Source organism: Mixophyes fleayi, chromosome 3 (assembly GCF_038048845.1).
Source record: "Mixophyes fleayi isolate aMixFle1 chromosome 3, aMixFle1.hap1, whole genome shotgun sequence".
NCBI lineage: Eukaryota > Metazoa > Chordata > Amphibia > Anura > Limnodynastidae > Mixophyes > Mixophyes fleayi.
The window spans coordinates 38,644,324-38,663,630 of record NC_134404.1 but is presented as its reverse complement, the minus strand read 5'-3'; the positions used below and the strand labels follow the sequence as shown (position 1 = coordinate 38,663,630).

The following is a 19,307-nucleotide window of genomic DNA, read 5'->3' as shown; positions in this document are numbered from 1 at the left end:
GGTACAAGTCAAAAATCCCGGGTCTTCAACCCGGGATTTATCGAGGGGTAATTCCCGGGTCAGACCCAAATTGCCTGCACTATGAATGGTGCAGCCCGGGTTTTTCAACCCGGGTTGCACAGAAAACAAGCTGATTGGCTGTCTGCCTGTCTCTGGAGGATGATGTCATCGGTGGGAGCCCGTGGAAGATTCGAGAAGGAGTTTAGGAGAAATGGTGGATGGTGGAGTGCAGATCAAGCTGAAGCAGAATCGGAGTTTGTTGGAGAAAATTGGTAAACAATCACCACCCACTTTTGCATCATCTTTATGCGTCAAAAAACCAGTCACCTTTCAATGACATCACCATTTTTCAGCCAATGAAAACTGCTCTGGTGATGACTCCCACAAATTGCCAGGGCACAGACTTGTGCAGTATGAATGGGGTCAACCCGGGAAATTCCCATGTCCGAGGTGCAGTATGAATGGTGTTTCTGAGCTGGAACGCTCCTAGCCCCGGCAAAAACCCGGCTTGAAAAACCCGGGATATTGCCGGGGCGGCAGTATGAAAGCGATATTACTGGTGCAAGGAGAGGTGAAATACTTAGGAAAATTTTGACCTGTGAATTGGAATGGTTCAGGAATTCTAAAGCAATGTTAGTGCAAATCTTCTTATCTCACTGTAGACCTGCTCTGTTATTGTCCTTTATACTTAAACTGGCCGTACACATTGAAATCCGAGCTTGCGATCCAATCGTTTGTAATCGAATTGTTAGAAAATCCAAATGTGTATGGTTGACAATAGGTTTAATATCAAATGTAGATGTCTGACTCAATCGATAATACGATCCGGAAGGGTGGAAAATGTTAATATGAAGTCATAGAATTTATGTTCTTTGAGGAGTATGTATGCTAATCATGCGCCAAAAGTCTAACAATGATATAATTTATGAAGTGATTGTTCTTTCTTAATCTAATAATTTTAAAAAAAATCTGATAGCTTTTCAAAAAGTGTGATCACAACTTGTATACTGTAAGTAAGTCAATCTTTCATTTTTAAAATTGAAATTGTTCCCTCTATGGTTAGCCTTGATTGCTATAATAAGTCTTCAGTTAAGCGCAGTGTAGTCAGTTCATTCATCCTGATAACAGTCTGGAAATGTAAGATATTCAATCACATGGGTGGCCAAATCGCACAGATTTAGTCTATCAGACATTGCTGGAGGCCCAGATCACACCGTGCCTCTCTCCATTCTGGGCTCACCTTCGTTTCTGAATTGGCCATTGACCTCATACAGAGACACATAAATTGAGCTCATTGGCCCGGCTTATTTTTGACAGATCATTAATCTGGATTAGATCATGATCTGCTGGTACAGGGCTTCATGTCGTGCAATGGTTTGGCAAATTGGTAAAAAATTACCAGATTAGATTTCCAAATCCAGTTTTACGAATATAAATGTTCTAGTCGGACAGTGGTCTGTGGTTACCACCCTGGTCTTATCTTGAGAAAGGGAAAGCCGATGACCCTGACTTAAAGAGAGGCATGACTCCAACCAGAAAGACCCCAAAGCTTTTATTTGCTTTCTTCCTGTTACACTGCCAGAAGTCTGATTGGTTGATTGACTGCTAAGTGACCAACACACTGCTAATACTGGGGATGACTGATTATTACTAACTAGTGACTATGCGTTACTAACTGATTTGTTGAACATTCTGGGGTAGATTTATCAAAAATTCTAAAATGGAAAATTGGATTTGTTGCAACCAATCAGGTTCTAGCTATCATTTATCTACTACATTGTTTCCTAAACCCAGTCCTCGGGTACCCCTAACAGTGCAGGTTTTCCAGGTCACAAGCGAAATAATTATACCACCTGTTTATATTTCAAAAAAGTGTCAGTCAGTAATGAATACACCTGTGCTCCAGCAAAGAGATATGGAAAACCTGCACTGTTAGAGGTCCCTGAGGACTGGGTTTGGGAAACACTGATCTACATCAGTGGTGGGCAACAGGCATCCCTGCGATACTTTATATGGGCCCTCAACTCCTTCCTGCTTTATTATCAGATTTGTTTGTTACAGCTTGTAACACTTGATCTTATGTTTTTACAGATATTAGTATTATTATTAGCCTTTATTTATAGAGCACCACAAAATTTCCGCAGCGCCAGACAGAAAACAGACATTGGACCATACAGCGTAAAATAGTACCGAACATTAAACAAAGAATGCCAGGACTTCAAACGCTCCAAATATAGTTTGCACAGTGAAGTTGGAGCAGAAGAATAGATAGACAAGAGGGAAGAGGGCCCTGCTCATAAGAGCTTATACCCTAAAGGGAGGGCTGACAGACAGAAGGCACAAAGGGAGTCAGAGGAGGGGATCAAGCGCAAGAGTAGCGAGTGAGTGGGGGGGGGGGGTGAGGTAGTCAAGCATGGAGAGAAGGTTAGGTGAATGGCTGCTAGGGTTTGAGGAACAGATGAGTTTTGAGTGCCCAATTGAATGAGCACAAATTAGGGGGCAGTGGGATGGAGTGTGGGATGGGTGCCTCTTACTTTGATTAAATGTATGTTTTATCTTATTACTGAGATTAAGCAGGGTGTGTGCCCCTTTTGGAGGTCAGAGGGCCGCTGAAGTGGTTCAGGTTTCCCATGACCGTTCTACATGCTAGAAAATGATAGCTAGAATTTGATTGGTTGCTATGGGCAACACCACCACTTTTTTTCTTTAGAAGGTTTGCTAAATCTACCCCTCTGTGTTAAATAAAACAGGACTTTGCAACTGATCACATGACAAATGCTGCACCATATTTTATTATATGTACCCATCTGTAACCTGTGGTATTCATTTTATCTTATGTTTTTTTTAATTCTGTTCATTGCACAATCCTGGTTTCTGTTACTTATTCATACTGGTACAAGATCAGCTTACAGCGCTGAGGTTATTCAGTTGTCTAGTTTGCATCTGCTACATAAGTATGTACTTTGCACACCCAGCAAACTGCTGATAAGCGTATTTTGAAGCTGTAAAAGAATTGAGAACACACACTCATAAAAGGATACGAAGATCCTGTTGGGATTTTATAGTACAGTTTAGTGCAGCAAGAACAACATAGGAATATTCCTTTATTTACAGGTTTTCATACTAATTTATTACTTCTAATTCATTATTTACTGCTCTGCATTATATAAAGTGACCCTTTCCAAGCATTCCAGCCGGGTCACCCAATCCAAAGTTCTTTCATTTACATCTTACAGTGTAGATGACTAAACTGCAGGTTTGAAAAAGTGGAGATGTTGCCTATAGCAACCAATCAGATTCTAGCTGTCATTTTGTAGAGCGTACTAAATAAATGACAGCTAGAATCTGATTGGTTGCTATAGGCAACATCTTTTTTTTTCAAACCCGCAGTTTAGTAAATATACTCCCAAGAATCTATAGGGCCTATTTAGCTCCTACGAGCTGAAAATCCCCCGAAAAACTGCACTTTCCTTTTCCTACTCCATGGCAGCCCACACAATGGGTTAATACCCTACTCAGCTGAGTGTAGACGCCAGATAGTTTTGAAAGAAGAAAAAAGGGAAAATGAAAACAATCACTAATGGCTCACAGTAATAGGACACACAAAGATGATGGCACTGCAGGCACGTGCTACTCAACTGACGCCCATAGGATGTGACTCATTGTCTGCTTCGGGTGCATGTATGCCTCAAGACTCCAGCACAGTTTGAAATATCTGCATAGATGGACCAGGATCCCACCCCAAAAAAGCTGAAGGACACCCCCATGTATGCCCTTAGTGTGGGTGTTTGTTATTACTGTTTATAGAGTTTTAGTTAGTAACTTCTTTGGATTTTTTGAACCGTACCCTTATGGAACCTGTGCAAGGTAAGAGGTCAAGCAAGGTTAACATTCGTTTGTGTGTGATAACCAATTATTTAAAGACTATATAGGAACTTTATGTGTGATATGTGCTCCCCAAAAAGTGGAAGATTCTCAACCTCCAGAACAGATTAAACAGTTTTTCTCATGGATGATGAAACCAATACAGAAATCTTGCCCCAGGAGCAGGGGGCAAAGAGGGGTAGGACCAAGTGGAGGAGGATATAAAGAACGGCACGGCCGTCCCATCCACTGAATCTGTGGAGCTCTTTGGAAATTGGTGGATAAAGTTGATTTGGCCATAGCAGGCTTTTCGGCAAGTACCACCCTCCCGTTGGATGACGAGGGCTAACTGAAAGATCCGATGGACAGAAAGATGGAGAGTTCTTTCAAAAAGTTGCACATCTCCTCTGGAGTCACACCTAAATCAGGTGTAGCTATAGCCTCAGTGTCCAGGGCCCTTAGATTGTGGGCTAGCACATTACAAACAGACATTGAAGACAGAATCATTAGACAATATCTGTTAAAGTCTGTAGAAATTATGCCAAAAAGCATTGATTTTATATGTCAGGCATTGCTGGATACTATTGTCTTCTCTTACAGGAGCATGTCTTCGGCGGCAGTAGTGAGAAGGTCTCTTTGGCTACATCTGTGAGCTGCAGACTGACAATCAAAAAACTATCTGGCAATGTTTCCTTTTGAAGGCAATTTTCTTTTTGGCGAGAAACTCGATGATATGATGCAAAGATCAGCTATTGGTAATGCTAATCGCCTACAGCAAGATAGGATAAGAAGGCGTTTCTCGAATATTTCCTCTAGACAGCAGTTTAAGGAAACTCGTGCCTATAGACCTGGAAAGCAGTACTCCGACAGCTTGATAGCACGGCAAGACAGTCCTTTCGGTCCTTTAAAACATAAAGGGATAGGCAAGAACAGCAAAGAATTCAATGACTGTCTGCCGACAGAGTTATGCACTTTGCAGAGCTTTGGAAATTGACTGGCCAAGAGCGTTGTGTTCAGGAGGTAGTCACCAGGGTCTACAGTATGGAGTTTCACACTTGACCTAAGGGAAACAAGTTTGTCATATCACAAAGTCCAGTGTCCCCCTAGAGCAGCCTCTGGAACCTGGTGAAAGCAGAAGCTATTGTTCCTGTCTCAGCAAGCCAGGAAGGCATAGGGTTTTACTCAAAACTGTTGCTGGTCCAAAAGGCGTCAGGAGCTTTTAGGACCATGCTGGATTTATGAGCCCTCAATTGTTTTCTACAAGCAAGACACTTCCAGATGGAGTCAGTTAACTCCATCCTCCATCCTCAAGGCAATAGAGTGAAGAGACATTTTAGCCTCAATAGATCTACAGGATTCATATTTTCACATACCTATTGCAAACCAGCACCAGCGGTTCCTAAGATTCTGTACCCAGGGACGTCAATTTCAGTTTGCCTGCCTCCCATTCGGCCTGTCCATGTCCCCAAGAACCTTTACCAAGGTCCTGGTAGTTCTCATAGCAGCACTCAGGAAACTGGGGATAGCTCTGTGGCCGTACCTAGATGACATCTTGGTTGTAGCAAATTTAGAAGAGGTGGGCCAAAGTGTTACATTTCAAGTGGTCCTCTTTCATCAACAACATGGTTGGCTGATCAACATACCAAAAAGTCATCTGGTACCCTCACAGTAACTCCTGTTTCTAGGTGTCAAAATAGATACAGAAAGAGGCAAGCTATGCCTCTCACAGGAAAGACTTATCAAGACTTAATCTCTGGCGCATCATGTCCAAACTCAAATAAGAGTCTCAGTAAGAACCTGTCTCTTCCTCTTATGAATGTTTTCCTCGACCATAGGCATCCTTCCTTGGACAAGGTGGCATATGAAGGGCCTTTAGTCAAATCAACTTGCAAAATGGGATTACACAGTGGGGTCTCTAGACTTCATGGTCAACTTTTCAAGAACTGCAAAAGAATCTCTCAGTTGGAATCAAGGTGTGGCTCTATCAGAGCCAAAGTGGACGATTCTTAGGACAGATACCAGTTCTGTGGTTTGGGGTGCTGATATGCATACAATGATAATACAAGGCACCTGGCTAGAAGAGGAGAGACCTCTCCAGGGAAATGTTCTTGAAGGAGAGCAGTTTGGCATGCAGTCCAACACTTTCAGGCCTGTCTACAGTTGAAACATCTAACAATATTCTAAGACAACAGAACAGTAGTGGCTTGGCAAGGTGGCACCAAAAGCAGAGCAATGATAATAGAGGTGACCATCATAATGTTGTGGGTGTAAAAGAATCTAAAATCACTTTCGGCCCTTCATGTGCTGGGAAAGGACAATGTTGTAGCGGATTATCTAAGCAGGCGCCAAATACACCCAAGGGAGTGGGCATTACACAAAGTAGTCTTTTGTCTGATAAGCCAGAAGTTCGGGATCCCCGAAATAGACCTGTGGTGACGGGGGAGAATACCAAGGTATTTATTCTTGTCACAGAGACGACAAGGCTCTTGGGATAGATGCAGTATCAGTACCATGGAACTTCAAGCTAGGGTATGTGTCAAGCGCCGGGCTGCATACCCGATCCCCGTCACTCTTAGCTGTCTCCGCGGTCCGTCCGCTCCGTTCTGGCTGCGTTTCGGGTCTGTGCATGCGCAGATCCGTCCTAGTCATTTTCTCCGCTCATCTCCTATTGGTTGATGATTTTGGCTCCAAAGTTTAAAAGGCACCTCCCCTGGATGTTCGGTGCCTATTCTTTTAGTTACCTCCTTGGTGCTAATTGTGGCTCCCATGTACCTGGTGACCACAGAGCTGACACTCTATTTCTGTACTTCACCTCCGTTCCAATGGTAACCTGCTGATTTCAGAACGAACACTGCCTAGTGTTCCTGCCGCCATCCCAGTGGTAACCTGTCGTCCGCAGAGCTGACATCTACTTCTGCACTTCACCTCTGTTCCAGTGGTAACCTGCTGTCGTCAGAATTGACACTTCCTAGTGTCCCAGCCACCATCCCAGTGGTAACCTGCCGTTTTCAGAGCTGACACTCCATTCTCTCTCCGCTATTCCAGCGGCACCTGCCTTCTACACTTCTCCATGTGTTGTCTGCAATTGCTGACCATCTTCTGCTTGTTCCTCTAAGGGATTTTGCCTGGTACTCCTAGTGAGGGCCGCAACCTGCGAGATAGACGCATCAAAGGCCAAACTGTCTTACAGCTGGTCCCTGGTGAACAACGTCTCCTCGTTAAACTACGTGCCTTGCTTGAGTAGTGCAAATCTAGGCAAACCATAGGATCCAGCCCTTTGAACCATGACAGTATGTGTTCCCACATTTTACCCATCATTCCTGAATAAGGTCAAGAAGGAGGAGGTAGAAGTAATAGTGATCCATTTTGACCTGTCACCCTTGGTTTGCAATGGCTTGGAGAATGCGTCAGGAAGAACCGTGTTCTCTGCCGCGCAGATCAGATCTCATACATCAAGGTCCAGTTCTGCACCCGAACTCAGACTCTCTTTCTTTGATGGCTTGGAGATTGAGCGGTCACTGTTAAAGCTCAAGGGTATCTTGACGAGGTGGTAGATATACTATTTCAAGCAAGTGAAGAAGAATTCCTATATCATTTATTACAGAGTCTGGAAAAGGTTCATTTTTTTGGCCAAAGGACAGAACAAGGGATCCTATGTCTGCCAGTGTTCCGGTTATTTTAGAGTTCCTTAAAGATGGTTTTGTTAAAGGACTTGCTCTCTCTATGCTGAAAGTACAGATATCTGTACTTTGTATTCTTCTTGATGCTGCACTGGCATCTCAGTCTTATTTTTCAGTTTTGTCAAGAGTAAAAAGATTATGGCCAAGAATCACCACAGGATCTATTGTTTTGGATGCCTTAACTTCGGATCCATTCAAACCACTATAAGACGTTCCTCTCAAGTGGCTCACTCTGAAAGTATTATTTCTAGTGGCAATTACTTCAGCCCGTCGAGTGGGACATCTACATGGTGTGTGAAGAATCCTTCTTAAACATCTATATGGATAGAGTGGTCTTGAGGACTAATTCGGATTATTTGCCAAAGGTTGTTTCTTCCTTCCATGTGAATCAAGACTTAGTTCTACCATCTCTCTGTCTGCATCCAACTAATAAGAAAGAAGAACAACTTCATACTCTAGACGTGGTCCGAGCAATACTACTTATATCGCAAGAACAGAAAGTCTTGAGGGAAACAAAGCAAATATTTGTACTTCCCAAAGGTTCCCGCAAAGGGTGTGACCCTTCGAAAACCCACGTTGGCAAGATGGATCAAGGATCTGATTGCACAGGCCTACAGGGGGAAGGGGCATGAAGTGAATAAACTGCTAACAGCACACTCAACGAGGGCTGTGGCTACCTCCTAGGCACGCAAGCCCCAGACATCATTGATCGACATCTGTAAGGCATCTGTGTGGTCATCAATGCACACTTTTACTAAACATTATTTGCTTGACGTTTCAGCTTCCGCTTATGCACAGTTTGCGAAAAAGATTCTTCAACAAAATTGTTTAAATACATTTGGGTGTTATCAGTGTGTTGATTTTTTTGCCCACCCTATTATTTTTACTTCTTTGGAATATCCCATTGTGTGGGCTGCCATGGAATAGAAAAAGGAAAATTGGAGAATTATACTCACATTAATGGAGTATTTGGAGGACAGCTTGAGAAGTTACTAAGACACCAATGTGGAGGAGGAGTCACCTTATATACCATCCAGGTGCCTTGATTTTTTCCTGTCTATACTCAGCTGAGTAGGGTATTAACCCATTGTGTGGGCTGCCATGGAGTATTTCAAGGAAATGAAATTAATTAACTAATTTTGTGTAGGATAACCACATTATTAGGTAACATTGTTATCTATTAGGATCGGAGATACCTGCTGTGGTCCCCCTGTCTTTGCTGCGCAAAAGCAGTCCCCATAGACTTCTGTGGGGATGTAACGATACTGGTGGTATTATATGAAGCCCAATGGTCAAACAGTTATACAGCGAATAGTCAGACCTTTGCCGGGTCGGTACGCAAGCGGTTAGCCAGACGTTTGCCAGGTCAGTACACAAACAGGTAGTCAGACGTTTGCTGGGTCGGTACATAGGTGGTTATTCACGGATGCAAGGAAGAGTAGCAAGTAGCAGTAGCTGAGCAGGCAGATTACTCAAGCACATGTCTGATCCAGGAGTGCCTATTATAGGCCCAAACAGGAAACAGGATCCAAGATGGTTTCTCTTTGATGCCATACTGGCCATCTCGAAAAATGGCAAATTTAAGGGCAAGTTTACAAATACAGAGACCTAGTGGTTGGAGGTGCAAATATCAGAGTAATTACTTACAGGTGACTTCTATTTTGTGTGATTTACCCATTTCCGATATTCAAAGATTTTCGGAATTGTCCTCATTGGCTAATGACATGGCATTAGCCATTGAATTCTATAGGGACAGCATTGCAGTAGAGGAATCTTCAGATCCCTCACTGCAGCTTACCTCCGGTCACTATCTCAAAGGTGGCTTTGCACATGATCAAAGCCACCTTTGCGATAGTAACAGGAGTTTTAAGGTAAGTAAAGTCATCGGGATGTTTTTTTTGTTACATGGGCCCGAAAAAAATCATCTGTTGTAATGACAGATGATAATTAACGGGGCAAAACCCTATTAATTAATAAATATGCCCCTATGAATTTCTGCATTTCGAAAATGGCAAATCAGTTTGCAAAGGTCAGGCTGGGAATTCAGAACAAACGCACTTTTGAATACCATGTTATATTAAAGATTAAAAATAATAATAAGGTGAATAAAATATTTTTTACACAACTTTTAATTAACTTTTTTTTGCCTGAAGCAGTGAGAAGAGATTTCTCCAGTGAGAATATAAGGAGATAATATTGTCACAATATTGTCAATCAAACAGTGAAACAAACCGTAGACATTTTGTTTATCTCTAACTGTGGACTAAATGTGTGATATATAGAAGCAAAATGCCTATTCCAATACATTGCATTGTCTGGAACATTCACAGTAATTTATTGTAGTCAATAGTAATCATTGTTTATGTGATATCATTGTATTGATTTGGTAGCTGACTAATTAGGGTTTCTATATACTTTCTGTAATCCGGGAAATTTTTTGGGAAATACAAACTTTTTTCCTGCTTTTAAAACTCATTTTAAAAGTCATTTGTCAGTGTAAGTGGTTCACTTAAACAGCTGCCCCTTGATGGATATACCGTTATGGCCTCAAGTTCCCATGATAATTATGTACAATTGCACAGTATTGTTGCTGATTAGAAATTAAACTAAGCCTGTGGGAATTATAATGTTTTACACATTAAAGGCAAATATTAACCGTGAAAACCACAAGGACAAAAGAACAATAAAGTGGGCTGGTAGTTTTCAGATAATGACAATTTCATGTCCGCCCTTGGAGTGCCCGGTCTGACAGAGGGCTACTGTACAACTGGAGGTCTTGTCACAAAGTGACGGTGTAATTCACTCACACAGTGGTTATGTACGATCAGTGATTGGATGGAGATGGTTCCTCACCCTAAAGCTAGCCAATCATATACAGACCTACTGGTGACATCAGGTTAGTGTTTTTATCGCCTAATGTGGTGCAATCTACAAACACAGAACTCCACTTTTCCTAGAAACTGATAGGGAAATTTTTTAAATAATATATATTGTTTACTAAGAAATACAGGGACATGTCGTGTCCTTCTATGGAACGTAGAAGACCTCATCATGATTATGTGACAATAGCATCATTACACTAGGAACCTAAGAAAACACCCACACAACTATCCTGCTGGACGTGGGGTGAGTCACTCTGGGAAATATAGGATTATATCTACAGTCATCCATATTACTCCTGAAACAGGTTTAGAATAGTGTATTTTCTTTGCTAAAGGCCTCATAGCCAGTAGCATTTTTTTTTTTTGGCAAATATAAAAGCTAGTAAAAGCGCATGTTTGACATGAAAATGTTACAAGCTATTGTATTAGCTCACTGTAAGCTTTCCCAATATGTTTACCTGTGTTAAAAGAAAAAACAAGAGCAATATGTTCCAAAAAATGCAAATGGTATGCAACACTAGTTAAAAAACAAAAAAAAAAAAGCTAGTACAATGCATTTAAAAATGTCAGTGGGTTTGAGCCTAAGCAATGCATTATTCTGAAACATTACATATTTAAGTATATTGTTTAATAGACATTTTCTTGTTATATAAAGAAAGTATTCTCATATTTAAGGGTGGGAATGCAGATCTGGGGGTAAATGTATGAACATGCGGGTTCTTCAACACCCGCGTGTTCGGCGATTAAATTTCAAGCGGCGCTGCATTGTAAAGGGAAGTTTCCCTTCACAATGCAGCGCCGCTTGAAATTTAATCACCGAATACGCTGAACACGCGGGTGTTGAAGAACCCGCATGTTCATACATTTACCCCCTGGACTAGTGATCTGGCAGTTCAGGCATTTGCCAAAATGATTTCTCAGCCTGAAATTATTACTAGGCTTGTCTGGTTTCCCAAATGTTTGTTAGAATGGGCTGTTTAGTCTCCATCAGTATCCTAATCCTCCTTTTAATAAAATAGTTATGTGTTGCAGCGACTATTCTCTTTGCACTAGGTCCTCAGTACCTTATAGATGCTGTTGATATGATTGTGAACTACACAGTGATTGTGATATTATTATGCCAATGAAAATCTTGTGGGTTTTGGGCATTTAGGCAAATGAGTTGGTGTGTTTTGTGTGCCAGGACTGCTATTCCTCCCTGTGGGTATGAAACCCTGGTTGTAATGGTCTGCTTTGTGCCAGCATGGCTGACTGGTGAGTGGAGTTGGACGGAGTTGGACAGACGTGGAAATCCACAGAGATGTTTTTACTACCTCGGCATTGTTTCTCCTGGATTCTGTGTCTACATTTTATAGTGCATGGTCTTCATTTCTTTGATTGTCCTCTCTCACAGAAACAACCACCACACAAGTTCACCATTTACAGCCCTCTGCTTAGCAGAAAAACCACAAGTCTGTCAAATTAATAATATTTATTTTAAATAGCAGATGTGTCCATTAGATGGCACTGTTTCACAAGCACACATAGGTCTCTACATAGATGTAATATTTTAATGCTATCCAACTCCCCAGGTATAGAGGGCAACATATATGGCGGAGGGCCATATAGCAAGGACTATAGCAACCAAGTGCCGACCATACAGTCCTGTACCTAATGCTCTTCTGCTTACCTCAGTCCCATATCTGTTATATGCCCTGTACCTAATACTACAGCTCCATATACCCCTTTTCCTACATTAATTCCCCTCTCTTACTATTGGTGGTAGCTAGTGGTCTCTCCTCATTAGCAGGGATGAGAACAACCTACCAGTCCGAAGATCCCAATGAGAGGAAGCTGTGATTTCACCAAATTATATTGCTTTTGTCCAAAGAAATCAATTAGCGAATCTGCAGTGTTTCCAAATTGAGACTGTGCAGCTTCTACCCATTAAAAAAAAGCAGCGAGCTGTCACTATCTAATGTTGACCAAATGCTTATTACTAATGTAATCACGGGCATCACGGTGGCTTAGTGGTTAACACTTCTGCCTCACAGCACTGGGGTCTTGCGTTCAATTCCCGACCATGGCCTTATCTGTGAGGAGTTTGTATGTTCTCCCTGTGTTTGCGTGGGTTTCCTCCCACACTCCAAAAACATACTGGTAGGTTAATTGGCTGCTATCAAAATTGACCCTAGTCTGTGTCTGTGTGTGTGTTAGGGAATTTAGACTGTAAGCTCCAATGGGGCAGGGACTGATGTGAGTGAGTGAGTTCTCTTTACAGTGCTGCGGAATCAGTGGCGCTATATAAATAAATGGTGATGATGATGATGATGAATGTTCATGTTCTGTGCACATGAATCTCTATATAGATGTTTATTGGATGCTGTGTAAGTTAAAATTAGCTGAAGGTGAACAATTAAATATAAGATTAGTATAATGTTTATTGCTTATGTCATGGTGAGGGGCAGTGATGGGAGAAGGTGCTTTGGAACCCCTGGCAAAGATTTTGTACTGTGAGAGCGCTCTAGGAAGTTCGCCGTAGAGATAATCAATAGGCGTATAACATTCTATTGATACACTTAAACGTTTGTAAACTTAACCATCATTGTTCCTTCAGGTCCTCTGTTGTCAAACATGGAGGGAAGTGTGTAACATGTGCCAGGCACTTCCTGTAAATGGCGGGAAGAGCTATAAACAATCTGATGTTTGATCAGTCATCCATGACGTTTCAGCCAGAACAAAACAAGAAAACAAACAAACAAATTGAGTAAATAATTTAAAGAACAATCTAATAGGGCTATTGCACACAGGTTTTTTTAATCTGTCTGTACTGCACTATATTCTTCCTCTGGTAGACAAGGAAAAAATAAGGGGGTGACATGGATCCACTAAGGATCACTGATCCCTGTAAGAAAAAGTACCCCAATTGCATGTGTGTTTTTGCATAACGCAGGATGACAATGGCTGCGAATAGAATAAACATTTTCGTTTTCTTTCTATTCACATTCACCCTTTGTTTAAAGACACCCATGGGGTAATTTCTGTTGTAGGGATCAGTGATCCCTTGTGCACTAGTATCTCACTTCTGTATAGCAAAAGAATACAGGATGCAGCACACAGATTAATCCACCAGTGGCTCATATTAATTTGCAAAACAATGGGACCTTTGCACATCTATATTCATAATGATTGGCAAACTACTATAGGGTAAGATGGATATAGACCAGTAATGAGCAACAGGTGGCCCTTCGAGCCTTCAACAGTGACCCCCCCCCAGCGCCTTCCTGTTGTATTGAAAGATATGTTTGTAAGAGCTTGTAACACTTGTTTAAAATGCTAATATGTTATTAGAGAGGTGTGTACTGTTTACATTTATTACTGGGATTAAGGGCAATGTGAGGCCCTTTTAAAGGCTAGAGGGATGCCCACACAGTCCCTGACATGTGTCAGGTTGCCTATAACTGATATAGACTATAATGTGGTATGTGTGGCCTTGGTATTGATATATCTGTGCTTGTATCGCCTTTATATGCACAGGGTAATGTTGCTGTGTTCATATAATACATTGTACTGAAAATCCTGCCCGTGTCCCTGTTTTGACTACTCACCCCGACATTGATAACTGGGGAATCCATCCAGGTAAAGAGTTAAAAAAATATCACACCTAAGAAATAGGTGTTCTCTCATTTCAAGATGTAAATTTGCAGGCACTGCATACTGTGTTTATTTTGGCTTCTTCCAGAATATCTACAAAGTTTGCGAGATGTGATTCCTGCAAATAACTTCTTACACGAACTACATTCTGGCTAACTTGTATCTGCATAAATAAAATGTTTCCGGTGTGGCTATAGAATTGGTAAAGACTTCTGTGGACACTAGATGGCGCTACAGAATAATAATCCTGTACTACAGTCACATCTGTAATTACATGAGCCTGGCGGTGAAGGATTGCCGGCTTTCAGTCAACAGACACAGAAACACAAAACAGATGTTTCAGCAAATGTATTTTCCCATATCCAAGGTCATGAGGAGATTCAGCATAATGTGATCCAGTGATAATGCTGCAGACATAGACCACATGTATAGCCTGTTCTAGGAAGGGGGTCCTCCTGCTATTCAATTCAACTTTTCTGTTTTTCTTTTAAATCACTGCTGTGTTTAGCATCATACGTGTCCCAAATTAATCAGTGGACGTCAGGACTGTCTGTACTATCTACATGTGTCACTTTTAAGTGTATGAAGCCTAATCCGCATTTAGCGGAAAAAAAACAAAAACTTGATCCATCCATCGATCTCTTGTTTCCAGGGCAAATAGATTCTTATTAATTGTATCAATATATAACAGTTTTAAGAGTCTTGAAATTGACCATGGTTCATTCAGGGTGTCAACTGAAGCTGATTGGATGGCTGCTGCAGCTTGTCCAATCCGCTTCAACTGACACCCTGACTGCACTATCAATAAAGTGCCAACATTTTACACAGGACTGTACAATTAGATAAATAATTCAATGCAAAGGCCGATTAATTATACCATATATGGCAATATAAACTGAAATCATTGCTGCTTCCCTCTGTAGACATGTGAAATGTGTGTAAACACAATTTGAAAGATGCAGTTGTGTGAGGGATCGGTTGCATTGTGCGGCCCCTGCGCCCTGACCAGTAATACTCTGGTCTGAATGCATCCAAAAATACCCTGTGCTCCAGCACTTCCATACAGAGCAGCTAGAGAACAAAACAAACTGATCTGTCGGGGATGATTCACTACAGCTGGAGCATTAGCCCTGCACAGGAAAAGAGGGAAGTGACAGGAAGAGGGAGAAGGGTTGGAAAGAACAGTCACGTCTTTACTAATTATAACATGCACATTTCACATGTTAAGGGAGGTTTGGGTAATATTGCTATATATACAGTGTTGTGTACTCACTTTACACTAGTAATAGATATGATTGATATTTTAGTGGAAGGACATAAGGCTACTTATTGCTATTGACCTACAATTGTGATCATTATTGACTATGAAATGGATAATCAACGGTGTAGGTTAAATCCACCCTTCTGGATTTTTTAAGGGGCTAACATTCAAATAGACTCTAAGGTTCAATTTGGTAAACATAACCCCTATCCTATGCTTAAACATTTGCTAGATACACCCTCTAGTAGAGTGTATCTAGCACTCACTTTTTCTGCAGACTCTCGATATCGGGGAGCTGGATATATGCGTTCCCCTTTCTACGTACAGCCCCCACCAACAATTCATCTGGTCAACGTCATCGTTTTGAATATAGTAGGGTGAAAACCTATTTGCACTAGGAAGTTAAAGATAATGACGGTGGGCCTGTGACGCACCAGTGGGGACCAGGCGTAAGCAGATGTGAATGGCTCCCCGATGATGGAAAGTCTGCAGCAAAGCTAATTGCTAATTACACTCTTTAGCAGTGTGTATCTAACAAATGATTAGACATAGGGTATGAATTGTTTTTAAACAATAGCTCCTTAGTGTCTGTTTTGCACATGTAACCCCTAACACAGTCCATCACTTTCAGACGGCGAGTATATGGTCGAATACTTTTGTACATATAGACCCTACAATATTCCAAAGTAACCAAAGACAGTTGCTTAGGATTTATTATAAAAATAGGTATTTTTTAATTGCATTCAAGCCATGCACATGCAGCTTGGGACTCTTACAAATGATAACAAAACACCATTCACAACTAAAGAAGCCACAAAGCATTAAAACACTGAGTGAACACCATTATACATTTTGTAGATAAACAAGCAATTTTGAGAACCAATGGGGAAATGTATCTATAGGATTTGGGCACATTTAATTCCAGATTTAAAAAACGCTAAAAAAAATGTATTTATAAAATATAGATTTAGGCGATATTCCCTGTTTGTTTATGCATGCATGGACGAGTTTTAGGAAGAACGATGTTTTAGGATGTAAAGAAACAATAGGGTGGTGTTTAGTTTTGGAACGTGGTAACCAGTACTCGGTGATCTGACAAAATAGTTTGGCAAATAATCCCAGGTTATTGCAACCTAGAGACTGGAGGTTTATATATCCCTCGTTACTAAATAACAATAACCATATTGCCTGTATTTCACAAGCAGTTACTTTCTATAGCAAAGTACAGAATCCCACAACTCAGCCACTTCTCTGTGCTACACCCAGGCCTGACAATCCCCAATGCCTATTTAGCTGACCCTCACTCGGCCCAATGATGACATCCCCATGCAGCCTCCCCCATTTTTCCCAGGCTAAAGCCAAGGAAGAAATCAGTTTGTGTCACCCTGTCAGCTGCTGGAGGGAACATGCACCCTTTGCTCATCGCCACCAATCAGAGCCCAGCTTCCCGGAGGATAACGTCACCGCCGCCTCTGCCATTGGCTGGCTATATTAAGAAAGCAGCATGAGCCTTTAAATAGCCAGAGCGCAACAGAGATAGTAGTTAAAGAGACCGGGGAGGAGTGCTGAGAAGTTGCTGTGCGCACTGAGCCACGTATTGCAGCAGCTGTGTATCAGAGACATTTTGCTGACCACCCAGAAAAAAAAGTCTGTGCACTACGGGAGCAGCCTGATCGCTCTGTGCGTCCAGAAAGAGTCGGTGCAGCCTAGGAGAAGCTTGATCGCCCTGTGCGTCCAAGAAAAGAAGGTGCAGCCTGATCCCCCTGTGTAGCCAGAAGGGAAAGGTCTGTGCGCCCACAGATCGACTGCGCACCCATCTTTCCCAAGGCACTCCACAGGGTGAGAAGCCAACATTAAAACCATAGGCAACCTGAGAAAGCGCCGGGCGAACGCCGGCAGCTCCAGCAAAGTGGCGATGGCGGCGATCCGCAAGAAGCTGGTGGTGGTCGGGGATGGGGCGTGCGGCAAGACCTGCCTGCTCATCGTCTTCAGCAAGGACGAGTTCCCCGAGGTCTACGTGCCCACCGTCTTCGAGAACTACGTGGCGGACATCGAGGTGGACGGCAAGCAGGTGGAGCTGGCCCTGTGGGACACGGCGGGCCAGGAGGACTATGACCGGCTGCGGCCCCTCTCCTACCCGGACACGGACGTCATCCTCATGTGCTTTTCGGTGGACAGCCCGGACTCGCTGGAGAACATCCCCGAGAAGTGGGTGCCCGAGGTCAAGCACTTCTGCCCCAACGTGCCCATCATCCTGGTGGCCAACAAGAAGGACCTGCGGAACGACGAGCACATCCGCAACGAGCTGGCCCGCATGAAGCAGGAGCCGGTGCGCACCGACGACGGCCGGGCCATGTCTGTGCGCATCTCTGCCTATGAGTACTTGGAGTGCTCGGCTAAAACCAAGGACGGTGTGCGGGAGGTGTTTGAAACGGCCACTAGGGCGGCGCTGCAGAAGAGGCATGGGCCCAGCGGGGAGTGTATGAGCTGCTGCAATCTGCTCTGATTCCCCTATGGTGGACTTGGGACTCACTATAATGCTAACTAGCCCGGACCTGCATCCTCTCAACGGGGGGGTGGTCTTGGTAACCAGGAGTTGGGGGGGCTTTCAGATCTGGAGGTGATCCCAATCTTGGGGTAAGGGCTTTTAATGCACTCCACTTTGAGACTTGTGATCCGCTGTTTACTCCTAGGCAATGCTGCACCCTTGCCAAGCAGTGCCACACAGTATTTCCATGTACCTATAATAGACTGGCTATTATGTGCTTGGGGGGGCACTGCATGCTACCAGTCTGCCCTCTCCCACCAGTGACATGAAGTACACTACCTGCATTCTCCATTGGACTCGAGGGACCCTTATTACAGAAATGCCAATAGTACTGTATGTTCCTGGCTCTTCTGTAAGGATACATATCTGACCATCTGTATCCAGTGCAACCTGAGACAGTGATTCTCCTGAATTGTAAATTAAATTGTAAAAAATATATATATGAATAGTGTATAAGGTATGCTGTACTTCATGAACTTTGTCATTGAAACTCTGTGCCTGTTTTGCAGCTCAAGTTTTCATTTTTGTATTTTCCTTTAATTTAAAGTATGAAAACCATTTTTGCACAATTTTTTTTTTCTTTTGACACTCGATGCACTTACTATCTGCATAAACACTAATATTATCAATCGTTTATTCCTAACCTCATCAGAGAGAAGAGTTGAAACCACTGTTTTGTTTTTGTTTGTTTTTTTGTTTTTTCTAAGACTTAAAGAATGTAATGGAACAAGGTTAAACAACCGTTCCCTAAAAATCCCACCTGTAATTATTTGCATTGCAGGACATGTGGTTTACAGAACCTGCTGTTTGCATAATCTGTTTCTATAGTGAAGATGTCACTCATAATGACTTATTTTTTTTATCGATAGAGGCAGAGATGCATTTTTTTTTTTTTTTTTCATTTATTTTATTTTTTGACAGTGGTACTACAGTTGTGTTTTAAGTTGAAAATGAAAGCTGACAGAGCGCTAAAGAGATGCATTTGGATATGTTTACATGAAGTTTATTGTGTATATACAGGTTTTTATGTGAAATATTAAAATATTCTACAAACAGCATTTCCTTGTGTTGCTGGTCACTGTTTATACAATGGTCTCACTGTGCAGTTAAATGTCCTGCATTGACAACACTGTGCTGTAAAGGCTGGTGATACAAATTCCACACACTTGGGCTTTTCAAGAGCTTAACTGCAAACATAACTTTCAGGGTTGGCCTGGCTTAGGAAGCCAGTTGTGCTTCTGTAATTTAGTACAAAAGTCTACCCTCCCCCACTTTACCAAAGCTTGTCACACACTTCCCCTCCCTCCCCCCTGTTCCACAGCTAGCTCTGCAAAGCTTCAGCTTCTACAATCTGCTCTTTTCATCAAGTAATGTTTATCAAACATTTCTCATTTTGTTCTTTTAAAGGCTTATTAAACTTCAAATCTAAATTTTGAAAT

The 19,307-nt window shown here is 42.2% G+C and overlaps 1 protein-coding gene across 1 annotated transcript; it reads left to right on the top strand.

Moving 5' to 3' along the window:
- Positions 1-16,854: 16,854 nt before the first annotated feature.
- On the top strand, positions 16,855-18,926 carry LOC142143502 (rho-related GTP-binding protein RhoB). Its single transcript, XM_075201379.1, has one exon. The coding sequence runs from the start codon at positions 17,236-17,238 to the stop codon at positions 17,824-17,826; it is 591 nt and encodes a 196-aa protein (XP_075057480.1). The 5' UTR covers positions 16,855-17,235; the 3' UTR covers positions 17,827-18,926.
- The last annotated feature ends 381 nt before the right edge of the window (positions 18,927-19,307 follow it).

Coding starts and splice junctions, on each gene's coding strand:
- LOC142143502 (XM_075201379.1), top strand. CDS start 17,236: ATGGCGGCGATCCGCAAGAAGCTGGTGGTGGTCGGGGATGGGGCGTGC.